Source organism: Carettochelys insculpta, chromosome 5, assembly GCF_033958435.1.
Source record: "Carettochelys insculpta isolate YL-2023 chromosome 5, ASM3395843v1, whole genome shotgun sequence".
Taxonomy (NCBI): Eukaryota; Metazoa; Chordata; order Testudines; family Carettochelyidae; genus Carettochelys; species Carettochelys insculpta.
The window spans coordinates 128,703,385-128,728,817 of NC_134141.1; the positions used below are offsets into that span (position 1 = coordinate 128,703,385).

The window sequence follows — 25,433 nt, forward strand, 5'->3', positions numbered from 1 at the left end:
TGGGATGCACTTTGCCCGGGGATGCAGCATCCAGCAGTAAGTGACAGGGGCCCAGGGGGGGAGAAGGGGGCCAGCGAGACCCTGCTGTGCTGACAGGCAGTGAGGTGCAGGTCCCCAAGGCGGAGGGGTCTGCAGCTGAACCCAAGAGTGCGGTCGTGGTCCTCAAGAGGGGGTGTCACACCCAAGGAGGGGTTACTCCTGGGAGTCCGTTGGAATTGGTCCCAGAAGGCAGAGGGGCCTACGGCTTAACCCCCCCAGGAACCTGTGACCCCCAAGGAGTGTGACGCACTGAAGAGAGTTTTCTGGGAATCGTGGGGTGCAGCGGCATTGGCCTGTGAGTCTGCCACCCCACACCCCGCAGCGCCTGGAATTGAGCTGAGACTAAAGGAGCTGGAGGACTGAGCGAGCACTGGTGGCAGCGTGAAGCTGCGACAGCAAAGCTGAGGGCTAAAGAAACTTCTGCAGTGGTGGGTTGGATGGGGGCAGGGCCCTGGACTCCATGGAGCTCTGAACCGAGTGGCCAGCCACCACTCAGGGAGAAGGAGGGGACACACTTTCCCTGCGCAGGATTGAGCCAGCAGGCAGGCTACAGCCGCTCACTCTCCTAGCGCATCCCACAGCTGCAGGTACGTTGGGCCGGGAGGCCCCTGGGGAGACCTGCGAGGGACGGCTCCTGCGGCTGGGGCAGTACGCCTGCAGGTGGGAGACGGGGCAGGGACCCAGACCAGAGAGGAGGTGGTTGACCAGCTGGTGCTGGGGCAGCTGTATGGACTCTGCCTGCCCGACGTGAGAACGTGGCTGATGGACCGGAGACCGAAGGGAATTGAGACCAGCCAAGGCGAGGGACCCAAGGAGACCTGTTCTGTTACTGCAGTGAGCAGAAGGGCCATGAGCAGGCCCAATGCCCGTGTTCCCTCTGGGCTGAGCAAACAGGCATTGTGGCGGGGGGGGGTGGAGCTGGCTAGGGCCCAGCTGCAGGAGGGGCTGGCAGTTTGCCCTCATTTGGGAGGAGGCAGATCCCTGGGCGAGCTCCTCTGGGGGCCCCGATGCACCGGTCTCCGTTTACAGGGTGGGTGCAGGGCTGCCTCTGCGGAGCGAGTGCCTCACCCCCTGGAGCTGGATGGGAGGAAGGTCGGGGGTTCTGGGACGAGGGCACGGATGTGATGCCAGCCCAGCTCAGTGCGGTGGCGCCGGAGCACCACCTGCCCAGCTCACCCGGACATGGCTGCGTTGCACGAAAGGGGCCAATGCCCAGCCCCTGCGGTGGGGTCCTCTCCTGCAGCGCGACACAGAGGTAGCACTGAGGGCACAGCCGATGCCGTCACGTGGGGAGGGCCCTGAACTTCCCCAGGTCAGGGGCTGAGTGACCCCCTGCAGGAAGGCGGGGAGTGTGACTCAGTGGGGTGTGTGGGGATTCCCTCCCGCTGGGGAGCTGGCAGGCGGTTCCTGACGCCCCGTAGTTCCTTACAGGTTCCCTTAGTTTCCAAGGCAGCATCCGGGCCCTGTGATGAGCTCACAGGCGACACCTTCGTTCCCGGGGAACAGGACAACAGCGGTAGGTGGGGCTTGGCCAGGTTTGAGCTGGACCTGGGAGTTGGACGGCACTAAGCCTGGGCTGAGGGACAAAGAGAAGTGAGGGGAACCAGGGCCCTGGCTCAGGGCTCCCCTCGGGCTCCTCTCCCAAGACGGGTTGGAGTGACCGTCTCTGCTGGCTACACTGACCCCTCTGCACTGTGCTGGGCCTCTGGCGCCTCATAACCCCCGTTCTCCTGCTGAGCGAGCGTCCCTCCTGCCTGCGGACAGGGGCAGGGCCTGGGGACCCCACACTCCCTGACGGGGGCCTGGCTGGTTTGAACTGAGCCCCTCTCCATGAGATGGGTGGTAGCGATGGCTCCCGGTTCCTGGGCTGCCAATGCTGGGTCCCTGTCGCCTGGCTGTCCTGCTGACCAAGAGTCACTTCTGCCTGTGGAGGGGACAGGCCCTGGGGCCCCCGACTCTGACATCTCCATGCGGCAGAACGAGCCACGAGCTGCGGGCTGGTCCCTCCAAGGGCCAGGAAATGCTGAATGAGCTGAGCTGTGTGGGGGAACCACCAGGACTCGCAGCCAGCAGAAGTGTCATGTCAACATGATGTGACTGTGCAGAGGTAGGCGACCACCCCGGCGAACTCTGGGGTGCCTGTCTGGGACCACCTGTGCGCCACACTGAGCCCTGCCAGCCCCCTCCTGCCCCCCAAGCAAAGGGAACTGCCCTGCAGCTGGGTCAGCGGCCCTGAGGCTGCTGGTGCAGGCAGGAACAGGAGCCCCCCCGGCTCCAGGCTCATGTAGCCAGACACCTCAGCCTCAGGCAGAGGGGCATGACCCACGGATGCAGTGGGCAGGCCTGGGATGGCCTGACCTGTGGTGCCTGAGCACTGGCAGGGTTAGAGCTCTGCCACAGCTCCAGGCTGGTGCTGAGTGTCACGCTGCCCCCCCAAGGGTTAACACCTGCCAGTGCAAAGCCACGGTATTGCCAGGAGCCAGCTCCCCACCCCCCCAGTGCCTAGGAGCTGGAGACCTGCTGCCCGAGCCCCCATCCAGCCCCTGGGGCCAGCCCGTGCCATGGCAGCATGAGGCCCAGGCGCCCTGGAGCACTGCCACAGCTTGGCCTGGCAGGATGGTCTGGCTGCCTGCTTGCTGGAAATGCCCATCTCATTCCAGCCCATGAGCCAGCCCTGCCCTGGGGCTCCTGCCCTGCCCACGCCCAGCCCTGCCCTGGGGCTCCTGCCCTGCCCACGCCCAGCCCTGCCCTGGGGCTCCTGCCCTGCCCTGCCCTGCCCTGCCCTGGGGCTCCTGCCCTGCCCTGCCCTGGGGCTCCTGCCCTGCCCTGCCCTGCCCTGGGGCTCCTGCCCTGCCCACGCCCTGCCCTGCCCTGGGGCTCCTGCCCTGCCCACGCCCAGCCCTGCCCTGGGGCTCCTGCCCTGCCCTGCCCTGGGGCTCCTGCCCTGCCCTGCCCTGCCCTGGGGCTCCTGCCCTGCCCACGCCCTGCCCTGCCCTGGGGCTCCTGCCCACGCCCAGCCCTGCCCTGGGGCTCCTGCCCTGCCCTGCCCTGCCCTGCCCTGGGGCTCCTGCCCACGCCCAGCCCTGCCCTGGGGCTCCTGCCCTGCCCACGCCCTGCCCTGCCCTGGGGCTCCTGCCCTGCCCACGCCCAGCCCTGCCCTGGGGCTCCTGCCCTGCCCATGCCCAGCCCTGCCCTGCCCTGGGGCTCCTGCCCTGCCCACGCCCAGCCCTGCCCTGCCCTGGGGCTCCTGCCCTGCCCACGCCCAGCCCTGCCCTGGGGCTCCTGCCCTGCCCACGCCCAGCCCTGCCCTGCCCTGGGGCTCCTGCCCTGCCCACGCCCAGCCCTGCCCTGGGGCTCCTGCCCTGCCCTGCCCTGCCCTGCCCTGGGGCTCCCAGCCCTGCCCTGGGGCTCCTGCCCTGCCCACGCCCTGCCCTGGGGATTCCTGCTGTGCCCACGCCCAGCCCTGCCCTGCCCTGCCCTGCCCTGGGGCTCCTGCCCTGCCCTGCCCTGCCCTGGGGCTCCTGCCCTGCCCATGCCCTGCCCTGCCCTGAGGCTCTCAGCCTGCCCATGCCCAGCCCTGCCCTGAGGCTCTCAGCCTGCCCATGCCCTGCCCTGCCCTGGGCTGCTGGCCCTGCATTGGGTGCCCCACCCTGCCCACACCCAGCTGCCCTCTGCAGCAGGACCCATCTCTCCACACAGGAGCAGCACAGCCCCTGCCTCCCTCCCTCCCGGCCCAGCCCAGCCCAGCCCACGGCCGTGCGACCTGCTCGTGGGCCCGGTTCTGCAGCCTCTCTGCCCCCGCCGAGCGCCAGCAGTGCCCCAGCGCAGGGGCAGCTCCAGGCAGCCGCGCCCAGCAGCAGGGAGCTGCCCCGACAGCGGGGCCGAGCTCAATCGATGTAATTGCAGTTACACAGCAGAGCCGCCCGGCTGGGGGCACCCGGCTGTGCTGGGCTGGGCACTGCAGCCCCACAAGTGCCCCAAGCCGGGGCTGCGCAGCCCAGGCACCGCGAGCCGCAGGGCGAGCCGGTCCCTAGCGCAGCAGCAGGCAGGCCCCAGGGGCGGGCGTCTGTGGGGCGAGTGCAGGGCGCCCGTTGGGTCCAGTGGGGGCCGGGGGGCCGCGCTGTCCCTTGCTCCCCGCACGGTGATGTCAGCTGGCGCACACGCTGCTGACGGAGGCTGCGGCGGGGCCCACCAGGCCCAGCTCCTCCTGCTCATTGACGCAGAGCTGGTAGCCGCAGCCCTTGTGGCGGGGCAGGGAGCCCAGGCGCCCGGCGGGCTTGGGGCGGGGCGGCAGCAGGAAGCCCACGCTGCCCGCGATCAGCACGTGCCAGATGCTGTGGGTGTAGAAGTAGTTCTCCTCCGTCTCCACGCAGGCGTAGAGCAGCACAGCGCCCGTGGCGATCAGCGCCCCCGGGCACAGGTAGAAGGCCCAGCGCTGCCAGGTGGGCGGGTAGCAGTGACGCCGGCGGATGCTGCGCACCGTCTGTGGGGGAGAGAGGGGTGAGAGGCCGCAGGGCGGGGACCGAGGGGCTCCGGGGGGCGTGAGGGGTGAGAGGCCGCAGGGTGGGGACCGAGGGGCTCCGGGGGGCGTGAGGGGTGAGAGGCCGCAGGGCGGGGACCGAGGGGTTCCGGGGGGCGTGAGGGGCAGAGGCCCCAGGCAGGGACTGAGTGGTTATGGGGGGCGCGAAGGGCAGAGGCCGCGGGGCAGGGACAGAGGCCGCAGGGCGGGGACAGAGGGGTTCTGGGGGGCGTGAGGGGCAGAGGCCCCAAGCAGGGACCGAGGGGCTCCGGGCAGGCGTGAGGGGCAGAGGCCCCAGGCAGGGACTGAGTGGTTATGGGGGGCGTGAGGGGCAGAGGCTGCGGGGCGGGGACAGAGGGGTTCTGGGGGGCGTGAGGGGCAGAGGCCGCGGGGCGGAGACCGAGGGGCTCCGGGGGGCGTGAGAGGTGAGAGGATGCAGGGCGGGGACCGAGGGGCTCCGGGGGGCGTGAGGGGCAGAGGCCGCAGGGCGGAGACCGAGGGGTTCCGGGGGGCGTGAGGGGCAGAGGCCGCGGGGCGGGGACAGAGGGGTTCCGGGGGGCGTGAGGGGCAGAGGCCCCAGGCAGGGACTGAGTGGTTATGGGGGGCGCGAAGGGCAGAGGCCGCGGGGCAGGGACAGAGGCCCCAGGCGGGGACAGAGGGGTTCTGGGGGGCGTGAGGGGCAGAGGCCCCAGGCAGGGACTGAGTGGTTATGGGGGGCGTGAGGGGCAGAGGCCGCGGGGCGGGGACAGAGGGGTTCCGGGGGGCGTGAGGGGCAGAGGCCGCGGGGCGGGGACAGAGGGGTTCCGGGGGGCGTGAGGGGCAGAGGCCGCGGGGCAGGGACTGAGTGGTTATGGGGGGCATGAGGGGCAGAGGCCGCGGGGCGGGGACAGAGGGGTTCCGGGGGGCGTGAGGGGCAGAGGCCCCAGGCAGGGACCGAGGGGCTCCGGGCGGGCGTGAGGGGCAGAGGCCCCAGGCAGGGACTGAGTGGTTATGGCGGGCGTGAGGGGCAGAGGCCGCAGGGCAGGGACAGAGGGGTTCCAGGGGGCGTGAGGGGCAGAGGCCGCGGGGCAGGGACTGAGTGGTTATGGGGGGCGTGAGGGGCAGAGGCCGCAGGGCAGGGACAGAGGGGTTCCGGGGGGCGTGAGGGGCAGAGGCCGCGGGGCGGGGACAGAGGGGTTCCGGGGGGCGTGAGGGGCAGAGGCCCCAGGCAGGGACTGAGTGGTTATGGGGGGCGCGAAGGGCAGAGGCCGCGGGGCAGGGACAGAGGCCGCAGGGCGGGGACAGAGGGGTTCTGGGGGGCGTGAGGGGCAGAGGCCCCAAGCAGGGACCGAGGGGCTCCGGGCAGGCGTGAGGGGCAGAGGCCCCAGGCAGGGACTGAGTGGTTATGGGGGGCGTGAGGGGCAGAGGCCGCGGGGCGGGGACAGAGGGGTTCCGGGGGGCGTGAGGGGTGAGAGGCCGCAGGGCGGGGACCGAGGGGTTCCGGGGGGCGTGAGGGGTGAGAGGCCGCAGGGCGGGGACCGAGGGGTTCCGGGGGGCGTGAGGGGCAGAGGCCCCAGGCAGGGACTGAGTGGTTATGGGGGGCGTGAGGGGCAGAGGCCGCGGGGCGGGGACAGAGGGGTTCCGGGGGGCGTGAGGGGCAGAGGCCGCGGGGCGGAGACCGAGGGGCTCCGGGGGGCATGAGAGGTGAGAGGATGCAGGGCGGGGACTGAGGGGCTCCGGGGGGCGTGAGGGGCAGAGGCCGCAGGGCGGAGACCGAGGGGTTCCAGGGGGCGTGAGGGGCAGAGGCCGCGGGGCGGGGACAGAGGGGTTCCGGGGGGCGTGAGGGGCAGAGGCCCCAGGCAGGGACTGAGTGGTTATGGGGGGCGCGAAGGGCAGAGGCCGCGGGGCAGGGACAGAGGCCCCAGGCGGGGACAGAGGGGTTCTGGGGGGCGTGAGGGGCAGAGGCCCCAGGCAGGGACTGAGTGGTTATGGGGGGCGTGAGGGGCAGAGGCCGCGGGGCGGGGACAGAGGGGTTCCGGGGGGCATGAGGGGCAGAGGCCGCGGGGCGGGGACAGAGGGGTTCCGGGGGGCGTGAGGGGCAGAGGCCGCGGGGCGGGGACAGAGGGGTTCCGGGGGGCGTGAGGGGCAGAGGCCGTGGGGCAGGCAGCCGCAGAGTTACAGGGCAGAGAGTGGGGGGGAGAGGTCCTCAGGCAGGATTCTGGGGGGTCATGGCTTGTGACATGGAGGGCACAGGCCTCATGGGCTGCTGAAGCATCTGGCGTGGGGGGCAGGGCTGTGAGGGGCTGGGGGAGGCCGGGTGTTGGACCAGAAAGGACATGGGGAGGGGGAAAGGGGAGGGCACAGAATGGGGTTAGGGGTGATGACTGGCAGGGGGTGTCCAGGGCTGGGAGCTCAGGGGCTGGGGCACACAGGGCACAGGATGATTGGGTGGGGGGTGGCGCTGAGGGGCTGGGGGTCGGAGGACACAGGATGATTGGGTGGGGGTGGTGCTCAGGGGCTGGGGGTCGGGGGGCACAGGATGATTGAGTGGGGGGTGGCACTGAGGGGCTGGGGGTCGGGGGGCACAGGATGATTGGGTGGGGGTGGTGCTGAGGGGCTGGGGGTCGGGGGACACAGGATGATTGGGTGGGGGGGTGTCGCTGAGGGGCTGGGGGTCGGGGGGCACAGGATGATTGGGTGGGGGGTGGCGCTGAGGGGCTGGGGGTCGGGGGACACAGGATGATTGGGTGGGGGGTGGCGCTGAGGGGCTGGGGGTCGGGGGACACAGGATGATTGGGTGGGGGGTGGCGCTGAGGGGCTGGGGGTCGGGGGGCACAGGATGATTGGGTGGGGGGTGGCGCTGAGGGGCTGGGGGTCGGGGGACACAGGATGATTGGGTGGGGGGTGGCGCTGAGGGGCTGGGGGTCGGGGGACACAGGATGATTGGGTGGGGGTGGCGCTGAGGGGCTGGGGGTCGGGGGACACAGGATGATTGGGTGGGGGTGGCGCTGAGGGGCTGGGGGTCGGGGGGCACAGGATGATTGGGTGGGGGTGGTGCTGAGGGGCTGGGGGTCGGGGGACACAGGATGATTGGGTGGGGGTGTCGCTGAGGGGCTGGGGGTCGGGGGACACAGGATGATTGGGTGGGGGGTGGCGCTGAGGGGCTGGGGGTCGGGGGGCACAGGATGATTGGGTGGGGGTGGCGCTGAGGGGCTGGGGGTCGGGGGACACAGGATGATTGGGTGGGGGTGGCGCTGAGGGGCTGGGGGTCGGGGGACACAGAATGATTGGGTGGGGGTGGCGCTGAGGGGCTGGGGGTCGGGGGACACAGGATGATTGGGTGGGGGTGGCGCTGAAGGGCTGGGGGTCGGGGGCACAGGATGATTGGGTGGGGGTGGCGCTGAGGGGCTGGGGGTCGGGGGACACAGGATGATTGGGTGGGGGTGGCGCTGAGGGGCTGGGGGTCGGGGGGCACAGGATGATTGGGTGGGGGTGGCGCTGAGGGGCTGGGGGTCGGGGGACACAGGATGATTGGGTGGGGGGTGGCGCTGAGGGGCTGGGGGTCGGGGGACACAGGATGATTGGGTGGGGGGTGGCGCTGAGGGGCTGGGGGTCGGGGGACACAGGATGATTGGGTGGGGGTGGCGCTGAGGGGCTGGGGGTCGGGGGACACAGGATGATTGGGTGGGGGTGGCGCTGAGGGGCTGGGGGTCGGGGGGCACAGGATGATTGGGTGGGGGTGGCGCTGAGGGGCTGGGGGTCGGGGGACACAGGATGATTGGGTGGGGGTGGCGCTGAGGGGCTGGGGGTCGGGGGACACAGGATGATTGGGTGGGGGGTGGCGCTGAGGGGCTGGGGGTCGGGGGGCACAGGATGATTGGGTGGGGGTGGCGCTGAGGGGCTGGGGGTCGGGGGACACAGGATGATTGGGTGGGGGTGGCGCTGAGGGGCTGGGGGTCGGGGGGCACAGGATGATTGGGTGGGGGTGGCGCTGAGGGGCTGGGGGTCGGGGGGCACAGGATGATTGGGTGGGGGTGGCGCTGAGGGGCTGGGGGTCGGGGGGCACAGGATGATTGGGTGGGGGTGGCGCTGAGGGGCTGGGGGTCGGGGGACACAGGATGATTGGGTGGGGGTGGCGCTGAGGGGCTGGGGGTCGGGGGACTCAGGATGATTGGGTGGGGGTGGCGCTGAGGGGCTGGGGGTCGGGGGCACAGGATGATTGGGTGGGGGTGGCGCTGAGGGGCTGGGGGTCGGGGGACACAGGATGATTGGGTGGGGGTGGCGCTGAGGGGCTGGGGGTCGGGGGGCACAGGATGATTGGGTGGGGGTGGCGCTGAGGGGCTGGGGGTCGGGGGACACAGGATGATTGGGTGGGGGGTGGCGCTGAGGGGCTGGGGGTCGGGGGGCACAGGATGATTGGGTGGGGGTGGCGCTGAGGGGCTGGGGGTCGGGGGACACAGGATGATTGGGTGGGGGTGGCGCTGAGGGGCTGGGGGTCGGGGGACACAGAATGATTGGGTGGGGGTGGCGCTGAGGGGCTGGGGGTCGGGGGACACAGGATGATTGGGTGGGGGTGGCGCTGAAGGGCTGGGGGTCGGGGGCACAGGATGATTGGGTGGGGGTGGCGCTGAGGGGCTGGGGGTCGGGGGACACAGGATGATTGGGTGGGGGTGGCGCTGAGGGGCTGGGGGTCGGGGGGCACAGGATGATTGGGTGGGGGTGGCGCTGAGGGGCTGGGGGTCGGGGGACACAGGATGATTGGGTGGGGGTGGCGCTGAGGGGCTGGGGGTCGGGGGCACAGGATGATTGGGTGGGGGTGGCGCTGAGGGGCTGGGGGTCGGGGGACACAGGATGATTGGGTGGGGGTGGCGCTGAGGGGCTGGGGGTCGGGGGGCACAGGATGATTGGGTGGGGGTGGCGCTGAGGGGCTGGGGGTCGGGGGACACAGGATGATTGGGTGGGGGTGGCGCTGAGGGGCTGGGGCTCTGGAGGGTGCAGCCAGATGAGGGGAACTGCAGGGGAGGCTCACAGCTGGGGGGACGGGGCTATGTGTGCAGGTGGTGGGGGGGGCTGCAGCTCCCAGGCCACCAACGCCCATGGGCCTCACCCAGGCGATGGCCATGATTCCCACGGCGAAGAGGCTGGGCCCCAGGAGGTTCCAGAGCCCATGGCGGTCCAGCTGCAGGGCCATGGAGAGCAGCATGGCACCCAGCAGGTACAGCACCTGGCACAGAGGGCATGACGGGTTAGCGGGGTGAGGGTACTGCCCCCTTCCCCGCCATGGGCTCACGGCTGTGCGACACGCCAAGGCTGTAGCACGCAGGCCTGGGGCCAGTGCCTGGGCCCTCGGGCTGCGGCCAGGAGCAGGGGAGGCACTCAGGCCCCACCTCCTACCAGCTGGCCTGGCTGGAGTCCCCCAGTCGTCGGCTGGGCTGAGCTGAGCCCCCGTGGATGCTGGCTTTCCAGGGCCCATTCCTGCTGCCTTTCAGCGGGGCTGAGCCAGGTGCTGGGTCCCCCCAAACCAGCTTCAGGAGCTGCACTGCCGTGAGCCCGGGTCACCCAAGGCCCTGTCCTAGCGGTTGCATGGCCCCTTGGGGACCCCCAGGCCTGGTGGGCTGGGGGCAGAGCCAGAATCCAGGTGGTGGCCTCACCCTGGAGTACGAGGCTGGATGTCAGAGACCTCAGTGAGGCCAGCAGCTGGCTCCATCTCTGCCAGGAGCCTGTCCCCAGAGCTCTGCACCTGGGATGTGCGATTCAATCCCTTCGCCGACGTTCCTGCTCACCCTCTCCCGTCTCTCCCCTTCTGTCTTTCAGCAGCCCCGTGGTGCGCAGTCCCTGGGTGCGACCCCCCTTGGCTGTCCCCCTGGGGGTCGTGGCTCCGGCGCTGCATGCAGCTCTTTAAAGAGCCACCTGCAGCTCCGAGCGCGGCCGCTGCTGACCCCTCGCGGCTCTGGAGCTCGCTGCCGCTAACCCGCTACGTGGCAGCAGCAGCAGCAGCCGTGTCAGGGAGCCTGGCGGGGAAGGCCAGCAGCCGCCCATGCGCTGCACGTGGGGAAAGGGGCGGCCGGAGCTGCCGGGCCGGAGCCGCGCTGAGGAGCAGGTGGCAGCGGGAGGCAGTGGCCATGGAAGAGGCAGCTCACTTCAGTCAGGTAACGCCTGGGGATGTAGGGGCGGGTTTGGGGCTCAGAGGGGGTTTCGCCTGGGGGTGGAGGTTTGGGGCTTCTGGGGTTGTGACACAAGTGCACCAAAATATGGGGCTGTGATGGCACGCGTGTGTGTGTGTATGTGTACACACGCATGAGTGGCCACTCACACGGGGCGTGGGGCTCCTGCTGAGGGTAACCTGGCAACCAGGTGACACCTCTGGGCTGCAGACAAAGGAGGAGATGGAGCCTGAGGGGCTTGAACTGGAACTGGGAGTTGGAAGCAGTGAGTCTGGGCTGGGAGAGACAGAGACAAAGGAGGGGGCCAGGCCCCGGCTCTGGGGGCCCCTCGGGGCCTCCTCTCCCCAACATGGATGGGACTGGCTGTCTCTGCCGGCTGCACTGACTCCTCTGTACAACGTGGTACTGTCGGCTAATAAACCCGCTGTTCTCCTGCCGAGTGAGAGTCACTCCTGCCTGCAGATGGGTGCAGAGCTTGGCGGACCCCGAACCCCATCACACTGGTTGCAGGAGTGAGACGTACTGCACCCTGTGGATGGAGCATCCAGCAGTAAGTGTGATGAAGTGGGGGATACCTGTGTGTGTGTGTGTGTATGTGTGTGGCTCACAGAGGGTGTGGGGCTCCTGCTGAGGGTAATCTTGATGATCAGGTAACACCTTTGTACTGCAGACAAAGGAGGAGGTGGAGCCTGAGGGGTTTGAATTGGAACTGGGAGTTGGAAGCAGTTAGTCTGGGCTGAGGGAGAGAAAGACAAAGGAGGGGGCAAGGCCCCAGCTCTGGGGGCCCCTCGGGGCCTCCTCTCCCCAACATGGATTGGACTGGCTGTCTCTGCCAGCTGCACTGACTCCTCTGTACGATGCTGTGTCCTGTCGGCTAATAAACCTGCTGTTCTCCTGCTAAGTGAGAGACTCTCCTGCCTACGGCCGGGGTGCAGAGCTTGGGGGACCCCAGAACCCCATCACACTGGTGTCAGGAGTGGGATGTTCTGCACCCCGAGGATGGAGCATCCAGCAGTAAGTGACCGGGGCCCCGGAAGAAGTGGGGCCTGCGAGACCCAGGTGTGCTGAAGGGCAGTGAGGTGCAGTTCCCCAAGGCGGAGGGGCCTGCGGCCGAACCCAAGCAACTGCGGTCGTGGTCCTCGAGAGGGGGTGTCACACCCGAGGAGGGGTTACTCCTGGGAATCTGTTGGAGTCGGTCCCAGAAGGTGGAGGGGCCGAGAGCCCAACCCCCAGGAACAAGTGACCCCTGAGGAGGCTGACGCTGAATGAGTTCTTCCCAAGACAGGGTGCTCATGGTCCCTGAGAGCGGGCGTCACACTGAAGAAGGGGTTCCGCTGGGAGTCTGTTGGAGTCGGTCCCAGAGGGCGGAGGGGCCTACAGCCTAACCCCGGGCAGCTTGTGACCCGCAAGAAGCCTGGCACACTGAAGGGATTCTTCCAGGAATCGTGGGGTGCAGAGGGCATCAGCCTGAGAGCCTGCAACCACGCTCAGCAACTCCGCTGTGAAGTGGCAGCACCTGGAAACCGAATCGAGATTAAAGAAGCTGGACAAGGCAGCGTGGATGTGCAGTGGCGGAGCTGAGGGCTGGGGAGAATCCTGCAGAGGTGAGCCCGGATTGGGGCAGGGAACCCTGGACTGCCTGGAGCTCTGAACCGAGTGGCCTGCCACAGCTCAAGGAGGGAAGGAGCGATTCCAACCCATCATCTACTAGTGGCCAAGACAGACCTGCGAAGAGTTTTCCAGGCCTGGGCCGAGGAAGGTGCCTGTGTGTCTGTGCAGGAAAGCAGCTTGTCCACTGGGAATGGCAAGTTGTCTGTGAGAGAAGCTGCTCCACCTTCTGTGTGTGTGTGGAGACCAGCCGGGGGGCTGGGACAAAGGAGAGAGTGTCTCCCATTGTCTGTCTGTGTTGAACAGCAGCAGCAGCCTGGGGAGAGAGCAGAGCCTGCGTTTGGAAAAGGTGCCAATGAGGAAACTAGCCCATTGTCTGAGGAAGATTCCCCAGCCTGGGGTGGCTGGAGAAGGATCCACCAGAAAAGAGCATTCCAGGTGTGTCTCTGAATCCAGCCATGGGGGCTGGAGCAGAGGGAATGGCTCTGGGATGGGCAGTGGTGTCCCTGATAAGGACACTGGTCCTTGGTGCAAGAAAAGTGCTTCTGCTTCTGGGGAAGTGAATCCTTTGCCTGAGCCTGTGGGGGCTCGAGATGGAGCCAAGATCCCAGAGCTGGATCTGAGGGCAGCTGAAGCCCAGATGGGAAGTGGGCCTGCCTCTGTGTCTCTCAGGGGGGATGATGCTTTAACGTGGTCTAATCCAGTTAGTATCATCAGGGAATCCCAGAGACCAGACGATTCTGGTACTTGTTCTTTGCCTGATGCTGAGGTGTTACTGGGAGAGGGTGAGAGGACTCTGTCCTACCAGAGTCATCCTCTCGCCAGGACACAAGAACAGACAGGCAATGGAGTTACGCTAACTGATGAAGATAAAGGAGCTGGTAGCAGAAGGGAGGAAAGGGTCCCTAACCATCTGTCCGGTGGTACTGGCTGTCTGCCTGAAGGGGGATTACGTGGGAATCTGCCTGATGGGCCAGAAGTGATCCTGGGTTTAGGTGAAACCCAGGAGCTGGTTGTGGCTCAAGGGAGCAGTGCCCCTGTGGAGCCAGACAGGGGTAAGTTATTGTTTGGGGAAGCTCTTAAGGAAGAGAATTTCCCTGAAACTTTTCCTGACCCGTCTGTGGGGACTGCAGAAAATGGGAGTGAGGTGGAGGAGAGTGAACAGGAAAGGTGCTTGTCTGTAAGCACCAGAGCAACCCTTTGCCTGGGGAGAAGTTTGTTTCAGCTCCTGATGGCCAGGACCTGCCTGAGTGTGAAACCACTGGCTGTGCTCTGGAAGGGTCCAAAGCAGGCAGTGTAAAAGTTTCTCAGGAATTGGAAGTTGGTGCAAGTAAAGTGAAAACTATCAGGGAATGTGAGCAGCCCTGCGAGAACCAAATAAAACAGCTGCACAGTCAGTCTCTGTAGGATGCAGGAGAGCGCCAGCAATTCCCCATCTCCAGATGGTGGAAACACTCATATTCTCATACTGGACTCCACTTCTGATTCCATGGGGAGGCAGTAGTTGGAGGTGGAAGGACAAAGGAGCTTTGGGCCTGGTGGGCCAGTAAGGGATAAACAGGGATTCCTTCATGTGGATTCTGCGTCTGGGACTCACAAAACAACTCTCAGAAAGCAGTTTGGTTTGCAAATTTCCAGACTGGTGGGGGGGGCCATCTCCCTGAGATCATCAATGGCCCAGCTCTTGTTAGAAGAGAGGGCACAGCCAGAGAGATCAAATTTCCACCCCAGGGGGCAAGAGAGAAGATTAGAACTTGATGGTGCTAAGAAAGGCCTCAGCCATTTATCCCCAAAATACCAGATTCTCAAGGAGGTTACACAAAAGTTGTGGTCTACCAAAGAGCAACGTAAATGTACAGTTGCAATGGGTTTGTTCTGTTACTCACGCTGACTGCTGTAACCAAGGGGTGCTGCTACCAAAAGCTGTAGAATTGTACCATGCACTGAATGTTTAAAAAGAGCCATGTGACATGATGACATTGATGTAGAAGCATAAATTGTATGTTGAAGGAGTCTGTAACTCTGAAATGTCACCATTGTTCCCTGTAACTAGTCTTGCAACCTCTCACATGAGGAGGAACATTCCAAACCTATTGTGTGGCATGGAAGGGGAAACTGAGGCACACAGCCATTGTGGTGGTCTGGCTAAATGCCAAGGATGGAAGCATTTGTACCTTCCGTTACTGGACTATAACTGAATTCCAGACATTGGCTGGAGCAGCTGTATGGACTGGTGGTCAGATGGGGCAGGACCCAGACCACAAAAGACCTGTTTGATCTGTTGGTGCTGCAGCATCTGTATGGGCTCTGCCCGCCCGACTTGAGAAAGTGGCTGATGGACCAGAGACCAAAGCCAGGAGACCAACCAACCCAAGGGAACTAAAGGAACTTGCCCGGCTGCATCACATGAAAAGGGCCAAGACCAAGCTCCTGACTTGGAGCCTCCCCCAGCAGGACTATGATGTGGAGGTGGTGCACATCGAGGGGAGAACAGAGGGTACAGCCAATGCCCTGTCACAAGGGGAGAGCCCCGAACTTCCCCAGGTCACCAGTTGAGTGACCCCGCTCAGTTCGGTCTGGAAGGGGGGAGAGATGTGATGAAGTGGGGGATACCTGTGTGTGTGTGAGTGGCTCACAGAGGGTGTGGGGCTCCTGCTGAGGGTAACCTTGACGACCAGGTAACACCTTTGTACTGCAGACAAAGGAGGAGGTGGAGCCTGAGGGGTTTGAATTGGAACTGGGAGTTGGAAGCAGTTAGTCTGGGCTGAGGGAGAGAAAGACAAAGGAGGGGGCAAGGCCCCAGCTCTGGGGGCCCCTCGGGGCCTCCTCTCCCCAACATGGATTGGACTGGCTGTCTCTGCCAGCTGCACTGACTCCTCTGTACGATGCTGTGTCCTGTCGGCTAATAAACCCGCTGTTCTCCTGCTAAGTGAGAGACTCTCCTGCCTACGGCCGGGGTGCAGAGCTTGGGGGACCCCAGAACCCCATCACAGTAAGTAACTGGGGTGCAGGGGGAAGAAGGGGGCCAGCGAGACCAAGGTGTGCTCACAGGCAGTGAGGTGCACTTCCCTGAGGTGGAGGGGCCTGTGGCTGAATCCAAGAGTGGTCATGGTCCTCAAGAGGGGGTGTCACACCCAAGGAGGGGTTACTCCTGGGAGTCCATTAGAGTTGGTCCCAGAGGGTGGAGGGGCCTACGGTCTAACCCCCAGGAAAAAGTGACCCACAAGAAGGCTGACATGCTGGGGGAGAGTCTTCCAGGAATCATGGGGTGCAGTGGCATCGGCCACGCTCAGAAACTCCTCTATGAAGCAGCAGCTCCTGGAAACCAAACCGGGATTAAAGGATGGGAACAACTGGGAAAAAGAGAGCAGCAGCGTGGATGTGCAGTGGCAGAGTTGAGGGTTAAGGAAACTCCTGCAGGGTGAGCCCGGATCGGGGCAGGGAACCCTGGACTGCCTGGAGCTCTGAACCGAGTGGCCTGCCACAGCTCAAGGAGGGAAGGAGCGATTCCAACCCATCACCTACTAGTGGCTAAGACAGATCTGTGAAGAGTTCTCCAGGCCTGGGCCGAGGAAGGTGCCTGTGTGTCTGTGCAGGAAAGCAGCTGATCCACTGGGAATGGCAAGTTGTCTGTGAGAGAAGCTGCCTCACCTTCTGGGCGTGGGTCTGAGACCAGCCAGGGGGGCTGGGACAAAGGAGAGAGTGTCTCCCACTGTCTATCTGTGTTGAACAGCAGCAGCAGCCTGGGGAGAGAGCAGAGCCTGCATTTGGAAAAGGTGCCAACGAGGAAACTTGTCCATTGACTGCAGAAGATTCCCCAGCCTGGGGTGGCTGGAGAGGGAACCCCCAGGAAAGAGCATTCCAGGTGTGACCCTGAATCCAGCCATGGGGGCTGGAGCAGAGGGAATGGCTCTGGGATGGGCAGTGGTATCCCTGATAAGGACACTGGTCCTTGGTGCAAGAAAGGTGCTTCTACTTCTGGGGAAGTTGGTTCGTTGCCTGAGCCTAGCGTGGCTCAAAATGGTACTAAGATCCCAGAGTTGGCTGTGAGTGCCGCTGAACCACAGAAGGAATTGGTTGTGCTCAAGGGAGCAGGGCCCCTGTAAAGCCAGCTGGAGGTCAGTTGCTGTTTGAGGGAACTCCTGAGGAAGGGGACACCCCTGGAAGTTTCCCTGAGCAGTCTGGTCACTGCAGGGGATGGGAGCAAGGGAAAGGAGAGTGATCAGGAAAGCTCCTTGTCTGTAGAAGGCAGCAGTTTGTCTGGGGAGAAGTTTGTCTCGGTTCCTGATGGCCAGGACCTGCCTGCGGATGGGGTACAGGGCCTGCCCCCCCCACTCGATGACAGGGTCATTGTTGAAAGAGGTTGAGCACCACTGCAATGAACCGTCAGATGACCGATTCCGAAGACCTGGCACAGCACCGTCTTCACTGACCCGGGGACGTGGCAGCCCCTTGGGACGGGAAGGACCTGTGGGGACTGGGGGAGGTGGGTTTGTGTAACCTCTCAGCTGTGTGTGGGAGACGGGCTGTGGCACGGGGGAAGCGGCAGTGTTGGAGGGAGTTGTGGGGTGATGTCTGACTGGGTGGTGCGGTGAGAGCAGTGCTCTGTGTGACGGCTTCGGTGCCTGGTAATGGAGGACCCCAGTCTGGCTGGCTGTAGCCCTGTCTCTAAGCAACTGGCCCTAAACAGATAGAATCCTAGTGCTGGAAAAGATCTCGAGAGATCGAGTCCAGCCCCCTGCCCAGAGCAGGACGAACCCCAACTAAATCATCCCAGCCAGGCCTGTGTCAAGCTGGGATGTAAACACCTCGAGGGATGGATGGAGAATCCATCACTTCTCCAGGTAACGAATTCCAGTGCTTCACCGCCCTCCTAATATCTAACCTACACCTCTCCCTTTGTAACTTCAGACCATCGCTCCTTGTTCTGCCGTCTGTCACCACTGAGAACAGCCTCTCGCTGTCCTCTTTAGAGCTCCCCTGCAGGAAGCTGAAGGCTGTTATTAAATCACCCCTCAGTCTTCTCTTCTGCAAACTAAACAAGCCCAAATCGCTCAGCCTCTCCTCATAGGTCTTGTGCTCCTGCCCCTGAGTCATTTTTGTTGCCTTCTGCTGAACCCTTTCCAGTGCATGCACACGCTTCCCATATGGGAGGGCCCAGAACTGGACACAGTACTCCAGATGTGGCCTGACCAGGGCCAAGTAGAGAGGAATAATCACTTCTCTAGAGCTGCTGGAAATGCTCCTCCTAATGCACCCTGTGACGAGACTGGATTTTTCTATAGATATGGAAGCCATTTTATCTATTGGGCCCAAATATTGTTTTTTTTTTTGGGGGGGGGGCTGCGTGAGGTGTCTAATAGAAGCTGATGATACCCTGAATCTGTGTGTGCTACTGGTGTGTCTGTACCATGCGTGTATATGAAGTTACAGATTTCAGCTCTGCAGCTGCATTAGAAACGTTTCGGTGCTGAGATGCTCAACGGGAGGTGGATCTCCGCCCCGGCCAGGACGATGGACTAAGCAAAGCCCCAGATGGCCAATACACATCCTCCTGGGATGCAATGAATGGCAACACAGCACAGTAACCCACCAGGCCAGGTGCTGGGCCAGGACCCAGGGGACAAGAACAGAATTTTCTCTCCGCATCAAAAAACCTATCAGATGGGCCCTGGTAGGGACGTTCTTTGTTCTTCAGTGCTCATGAGTTAAGCCTGTCTGGGCCGGGGGCCCGTCCCCCAAAATGATGCTTGCAAAAACTTTCAAGAGTCAGCACAGAACTTCGCTGGCTGCATCAATAGCTGTAAGTGATGTATGTAAAGTGTCGCTGTAACAATTTTTCTCTCTAGCCCTGTTCTTTCTCTATTAATAAACCTCTAGAGTTTAGAGTCTGAAGGATTTGGGCATTTGCATGTTGTTCTGGGTAACGGGTAAGAACCAAGTGTACGTTGAGCTGGGGGCCGTGGCTGTACCCTTTTAGGCCCAGAAGAATCTGTGTGGATTGGTGAAATAGGTTTAAAAACCACTCACCTTAGTTTGGGGTTGCTGCTCTGGGCTGCTACAGCAGCTGGGAGGTCTGTGGGTTTGCTGTGTGGCTCTGGCTGGCCAGTGGGGCTGGCAGAGGTGCTGTGGAGGCTGTCTGGCTTTGCCTTAGTGAGAAGGAAGTCCCAGCCTGGGGCTGTAAGTGGCCCGGTTTCAAGCAAGGATACTCTGCACTGATTTGTCAAACTGTGCCCAGAAACTCTGTCATACTAAACGCCCCAACACACCATTGGCCTTCTTGGCTACACGAGCACACTGTCGACGCATCTCCAGCCTCTCATCCACTGTCATCCCCAGGTCCCTTTCTGCTGTGCTTCCACCGAGCCAGTCAGACCCCAGCCTGTACCAATGCCTGGGATTCTTCCGCCCCAGCTTGTCCTTGTTGAACTGCATCAGATTTCTTTTGGCCCAATCCTCCAATTTATCCAGGCCCCTCTGGACCCTACCCCTGCCCTCCAGCATAGCTACCTCTCCCCAGCTGCAAATGTGCTGCAGGTGCGATCCTTCCCCTCATCCAGGTCATTAATAAAGATGTTGAACAATACAGATCCCAGAACTGATCCTTGGCGCACCCCACTTGAAACCAACCACCAACCAGACATTGAGCCATTGACCACTACCCTTTGGGCCTGACTGTCAAGCCAGCTTTCTATCCATCTTACAGTCCATGGGGCCAATCCAACTTCCTTCACTTATGGGCCACAATATTGTGGGAGACGGTATCAAAACCTTCGCTGAAGTCAAGATATATCCCATCCATTGAGATTCTCTCAGTGGTGCTCCCTAGAACCCCCTTATTACAGGGGGCAGGGTGCCTGGTCAGGCAGAGGTTCCAGGGGGCAGGGTGCCCAGGGAAGTGGGGTCCCCTGAGGGCAAGGTGCCTGGCAGGGCAGGGGTCCCAGGAGGGCAGTGGTTCTGGGCACAGGATGGCCGGATGCCTGGGGAGGCGGGAGCCCCAAGGGGCAGGGTACCTGGCAGGCGGCATGCAGGATCAGTGGTTCCAGGGGGCAGGGTGCCATGTGGGCAGAGCCACCTGCCTCTCACCTGCTTGGCGAGAGGCTGGAGCCGGGCCATGGCGATGACGGTGACCCAGACAGACATGAGGGAGCCCAGGAAGTCACAGAATTGCAACACGTCGTATTCCATGATGCAGAACACGGCAATGCCCGGCTGGTCACAGGCATGGTAGAACTGGGGGAGAGCCACAGTCAGGCCCCAGCAGGCAGCCCCCAACCCCTGCGCACACCCCAGCGTGGGCAGCCCCCCAGCCCATGGGCAGCCCCTGAGGGTGGCAGCCCCCCAGCCCCTACAGACACCCCAGGGTGAGTAGCCCCCAGCCCACATGCAGCCCCCCAGACCGTGCAGACCCCAATGTGGGCAGCCCCCAGCCCCTGCACAGACCCCATTGCAAGCAGCCCCACTGCACAGACCCCCTGACACCAGCACAGACCCCCTGTTGGGCAGCCTCCCAACCTCTGCATAGCCACCCTCCTGGCGGGCAGACCCCCAGCCCTAGCACAGCCCCCTTGGCAGGCAGCCCCCTGGCAGGCAGCACAGCCATGGCCAGCACCCCTAGCGCGGGCGCCCGGACTCACGGTGGAGAAGAACATGGTGAAGACGTAGACGGAGGCCTCCAGCAGGTAGCGGCTGCGCACGGCGATGGCCACGGGCGGGACGAACATGAGATTGCTGAGGCACAGCAGCAAGGTGGCCAGGAGCTGGAAACGGTAGGAGAAGGCCTCCGCGCTGTCCGTGCATCCCCAGCCGTTCCAGCCTGCAGCGAGAGCCCGCCCGTGTCCAGCCGCAGCCCTCGGGGCCGCACCCAGGGAAAGGGGCTGCCGGGCTGGAGGGTCCTGGGGCCACCTGGGGGGCTGGGAGGAGCCCATCCTGGCTGCTGGGAGATGGCCCCCAGGGGTCTTTGCCAGCAGTGACGGGCGATGTGCTGCTTCGGGCCAATTCTCGACTGCAGAGCTGGCTCCGGAGGCTGCCCCCCACCTCCTCAGCTGCCCCCCACCTGCCTCCTCCTCACCTGTCCCCACTGCCCAACCCCCCATGGGCCACCTTCCCCCTCACCTACCTCACCTGACCCCAATTCCCACTCCCCGAACCTGCGTCCTCCTCACTGATCCCTCCACACCTGTCCCCACTGCCCAACCCCCCATGGGCCACCTTCCCCCTCACCTGTCCCCCAGTTCACACTCCCCGAACCTGCGTCCTCCTCACTGACCCCCCGCCACCTGCCCCCACTGCCCAACCCCCCATGGGCCACCTTCCCACTCACCTACCTCACCTGCCCCCCAGTTCCCACCCCCCACCTGTGTCCTCCTCACTGACCCCCCCCACCTGCCCCCACTGCCCAACCCCCCATGGGCCACCTTCCCACTCACCTACCTCACCTGTCCCCCAGTTCCCACCCCCCACCTGTGTCCTCCTCACCGACCCCCCCCACCTGCCCCCACTGCCCAACCCCCCATGGGCCACCTTCCCACTCACCTACCTCACCTGCCCCCCAATTCCCACCCCCCCACCTGTGTCCTCCTCACCGACCCCCTGTCCCCACTGCCCAACCCCCCATGGGCCACCTTCCCCCTCACCTACCTCACCTGCCCCTCAATTCCCCCCCCCACCTGTGTCCTCCTCACCGACCCCCCCCACCTGCCCCCACTGCCCAACCCCCCATGGGCCAACTTCCCACTCACCTACCTCACCTGCCCCCAGTTCCCACCCCCCACCTGTGTCCTCCTCACCTTCCCCCCACCTGCCCCCTCACCTGCTTTGCACTCGCAGGCTGCGTACAGGTAGCTGTCGGTGCGCAGCACCTTGCACTGCCCGTAAGGGCCGCAGTCGTCGATGCAGGGGGACAGGTAGGTCCGTACGTACACCTCCGCTGTCACGTTCGCGCAGGGCTGGAACCTGCCGCGCACAGCTGGCCTCAGCGCCGGGGAGGGCCTGGCCCCTGGCCGGGCGCCTGTGCTGGGGCTTGGGCAGGGCAGTGGCTCGGCTGCCCAGGACCAGGCTGCGGCGCGGCACTGCCCTGCCCTGGCGTCAGCGCGGCTTCTGGCCAGACACACGCGGTGGGGCCAGGCCAGGGGTCTGTACCAGCACCGTGGAGAGGCTGAGGCAGCTGCTGCCCGAAGCGACGCACTGGGGTGTGTGCGGTTTTATTGCCAGGGTCAGCGGCGTTTCCCACTGTCCTGCAGTAACTCCAGGGGTGCCTCAATTTCCCCAGGCACAGCAGCGGTGCATGGCGGCAAGGGGGGTGTCCGTGGGCCGATGTCTCACACTACTCAATGGGCCTCTTTTGCCATTTGTAACCTGGGCAGCCAGGGGACACCTTTCCCCAGGGAGACGGGACAGAGGCGGGAGGAGGGGGCTGGTGGTTGGGATTTGGATGGGGCAGTGGGGGCGAGGGACGGGCTGGGCTGGCTGGAGAGGGAGGGGGCAGAGCCAGGCCCTGGCTGGGGGACCCCTCTGGGCCCTTCTCCCAGAGGTGGATGGTGCTGATGGCGTCTGGTGTCTGTGCTAAGTCTGTTCTGCACTGGGGCCCTGTCGCCTGATCCCCTCCTGTTCTCCTGCCGAGTGAGAGCCACGTCCGCCTGCCTGCGGGGGCAGGGCCCGGGGACCCCCACTTGCTGACATCAGCCCCATGCCGACTCCGCCTGAATGCCATGCCAGGGTCCTGCACACCCGCGCCCCCAGGCAGAGCAGGACCCCCTGTTCATGCCCCAGGCTACACAGCCTGGCCCGGGTTAGCGGGGGGTGAGCCCCAGCCCCCCTTTAGGGCCCAGCGCACAGGCTGCTCCCTGTGCTGGAGCTGTAGGCCCCAGCTCTAGTGGGGGATGCCTGCGAGGAAGGGCAGACGCCAAGAGGGGTGCCCGCTGGCTCTTGCCACAGCAGGGCGGCCCTCCGGGGGGTCCCTCCTGGGGCTGCATTCAGGACCCTGTGAAGGAGGGCAGGGGGCTGCCTGGGAAGCCAGCGAAGGTGGCAGCAGAGGCCCGGCCAGGCGGGTGCCCCGGGGGGCCCAAGCAGTCATTGCAGAACAAACAGCACTGGGGTCGAAGAGCCAGGCAGGCCCCCTGCCAGCTCCCTGCCCCCCAGGGGAACTGTGGGCCCAGCCCTGTGGGACCTGCCAGCTCAGCACCGCGCCCGGACCCGCCCTTGGGGAGGCACAGTGGTAGGGTACCCTGCCCAGCCTGGCATGGGAAGGCGGCTGCAGACAGGCCCAGCCAGCCTGTCAGCCAGGGTGTGTAGCCCCAGGCAGGCAGGTCCCCAGAGCCCCTTCCCCAGAACGGGCCCCCGGTGAGAACCAGGGGCAGTGGGTTCCACCCCAGCCCCTCGGTGTGCCAGCCTTACCCGTGCTCGGTGGCGCAGAGCGAACGCAGGCTCAGGTACCAGCTGCCGGTCTGGGGGTAGGGCAGGCGTAGGCGGGCGAGGCCGGCCGTGCTGTTGACGGACAGCAGGAACCCCGCCAGGGACCCTGCAGGGAGGCAGGTGGCAGCGTCAGGGGCTGGCAGCCCCAGGGGGTCATGGCGAGGGAGGGGCCCCAAGCCTGGGCTAATGCTGATGGGGAAGCGGGGAGCTGCCCACTCCCCACATCGGCAGCTGTAGCTCCAGCCTGGCCCAGCTGTGCCAGCCCGGCAGGCTGTGCTGCAGCTTGCCGGGTAGAGAGCAGCCGGGGCAGGAGCCCCTTCCAGCCCTCCCCAGCTGCAGGGCCCAGCACCCCACAACCACATGGCTAGCGGGGGGCAGCAGGGAACCCAAAGAGCCTGTGGAGCCGAGCTCTGCAGCTGCACAGGGCAGTGCCAGGTTAGCCAGCCTGCCTCCGCCAGGGACCCCTCGCGCTCCAGCTCCCACCCCAGGCCCGGGCCGCTGGCGGCAGCCGCTGCAGAGCACCAGGCTGGGCCTCACCTGTCCGACAGGTGACAGACGCGTTGTCTCCGGCCGTCAGCGGGACCTCGTGGGTCAGACACCCAAAGACGGTCACGTTCTCCCCCCGCAGGGACGACTGAAAGGGACGGAGCCTGACAGTGGGCAGAAGCTCCAGCCTGGCCCCCCAGCTCGGCCATGACCATCAGCCCTGACCACCTCCCCAGCTCTGACCAGCTGCCTGCAGCCCCCAGCCCAGCCCAGGTGCCCCTCAACCCTGACTGGCAGCTGCCAGCCCAGCCCTGGGCTCCCCACAGCTCTGCTGGCTTCCCCAGTCTGCTGCCCTGGTCCCAGCTCTCACCCCTCCCTTGGCCTGTGAGTGTCCCCATAACCCTGACCTGCAGCCATGTCCCAGCCCGGGCACCCCTCCAGACCTGCCTGCACCCTCAAACTCCCGCCTGCAGCCCCTGTCCCAGAACTGGCACCCCTCCAGCCCAGCCTGCACCCTCAAACTCCCGCCTGCAGCCCCTGTCCCGGCCCTGCCCCCGCAGTCCAGCCTGCACCCCCAAACTCTGGCCTGCAGCCCCTGGCCCAGCCCTGCCCCCACAGTCCAGCCTGCACCCCCAAACTCCAGCCTGCAGCCCCTGGCCCAGCCCTGCCCCCGCAGTCCAGCCTGCACCCCCAAACTCCCGCCTGCAGCCCCTGTCCCGGCCCTGCCCCCGCAGTCCAGCCTGCACCCCCAAACTCCCGCCTGCAGCCCCCGGCCCAGAACTGGCACCCCTCCAGCCCAGCCTGCACCCTCAAACTCCCGCCTGCAGCCCCTGTCCTGGCCCTGCCCCCGCAGTCCAGCCTGCACCCCCAAACTCTGGCCTGCAGCCCCTGGCCCAGCCCTGCCCCCGCAGTCCAGCCTGCACCCCCAAACTCCGGCCTGCAACCCCTGTCCCAGCACTGGCACCCCTCCAGCCCAGCCCTGCCCCCGCAGTCCAGCCTGCACCCCCAAACTCCCGCCTGCAGCCCCTGTCCCAGCACTGGCACCCCTCCAGCCCAGCCCTGCCCCCGCAGTCCAGCCTGCACCCCCAAACTCCCGCCTGCAGCCCCTGTCCCGGCCCTGCCCCCGCAGTCCAGCCTGCACCCCCAAACTCCCGCCTGCAGCCCCTGTCCCGGCCCTGCCCCCGCAGTCCAGCCTGCACCCCCAAACTCTGGCCTGCAGCCCCTGTCCCAGAACTGGCACCCCTCCAGCCCAGCCTGCACCCCCAAACTCTGGCCTGCAGCTCCTGTCCCAGAACTGGCACCCCTCCAGCCCAGCCTGCCCCCCCAAACTCCAGCCTGCAGCCCCTGTCCCAGCCCTGCCCCTCCAGCCCAGCCTGCACCCCCAAACTCCAGCCTGCAGCCCCTGTCCCAGCCCTGCCCCTCCAGCCCAGCCTGCCCCCGCAAACTCCAGCCTGCAGCCCCTGTCCCAGCCCTGCCCCTCTAGCCCAGCCTGCCCCCCCCAAACTCCAGCCTGCAGCCGCTGTCCCAGCCCTGCCCTGCGCCCCCGGTCCCTGGCCTGCCGCCCCGTCCCAGCCCAGCCCAGCTGAGTGGTGCTGCCCTGGGGGCGGGTGGCTCACCACGTTGAGCCGGAGCTCCAGGTTGAGCACCCCCCCGCTGTCCAGCACGGGCAGCAGGCTGATGGCCAGGACGGCAGGCCGGTCGGGCGGCACCGAGACGTTGGGTCCAAAGAAGATGTAGAAGTGGACGGAGAAGGTGTCGAGCTCGTTGCGCAGCGTGGGCCGGATGGGCCAGCAGCGCTCCCCGGCGGGCGGCACGGCGGGCGGCTGCTGGGTGCTGTTGGGCGCCGAAGGCAGCGAGCTCTCCCCCAGCGCCAGGCTGACCAAGGCCCCGAAGGACTGAGGCATGTTCCTGGCAGTGTTGGGGGCCAGGACTGGTGACCGGGACAGGCCGGGCCTGGCACAGTCTGCGGGGGTGAGACCAGCGCCGTCAGGCTCCTGGCTTCCCGCCTCACTGGCCCCAGCACCGCCCCCCCGCAGCTCCCAGGGCTGGGCCCACAGGACACCGCCATGGCCAACCCCACCCCTGGACCCAGGCCCGATCCCTTGGCAGCCAGCCAAGCTGGAGCTTGGGGCGACGCCACCGGGTCGGGGTACGCTGGCCCAGGGGTTGGCGACGCAGGCTCCCAAGGGCAGGGCTGAGGGGCAGGGGCTGCAGGTGCTGGCTCT

At 65.6% G+C, this 25,433-nt stretch overlaps 1 protein-coding gene across 1 annotated transcript in view; it reads right to left on the reverse strand.

The window, feature by feature from the left end:
• Positions 1-3,747: 3,747 nt before the first annotated feature.
• Positions 3,748-25,433, reverse strand: part of TMEM8B (transmembrane protein 8B) — a 38,124-nt gene continuing 16,438 nt past the window's right edge. The window contains exons 6-13 of the mRNA XM_074995909.1: positions 24,825-25,171; positions 23,260-23,356; positions 22,705-22,828; positions 21,122-21,264; positions 19,947-20,125; positions 19,396-19,542; positions 9,645-9,761; positions 3,748-4,522 (exon numbers count right to left, since the gene is read on the reverse strand). Of these exons, the coding sequence (XP_074852010.1) occupies positions 4,187-4,522; positions 9,645-9,761; positions 19,396-19,542; positions 19,947-20,125; positions 21,122-21,264; positions 22,705-22,828; positions 23,260-23,356; positions 24,825-25,171 (1,490 nt within the window). The 3' untranslated portion in view covers positions 3,748-4,186. The remainder of the gene's footprint in view (positions 4,523-9,644; positions 9,762-19,395; positions 19,543-19,946; positions 20,126-21,121; positions 21,265-22,704; positions 22,829-23,259; positions 23,357-24,824; positions 25,172-25,433) is intronic.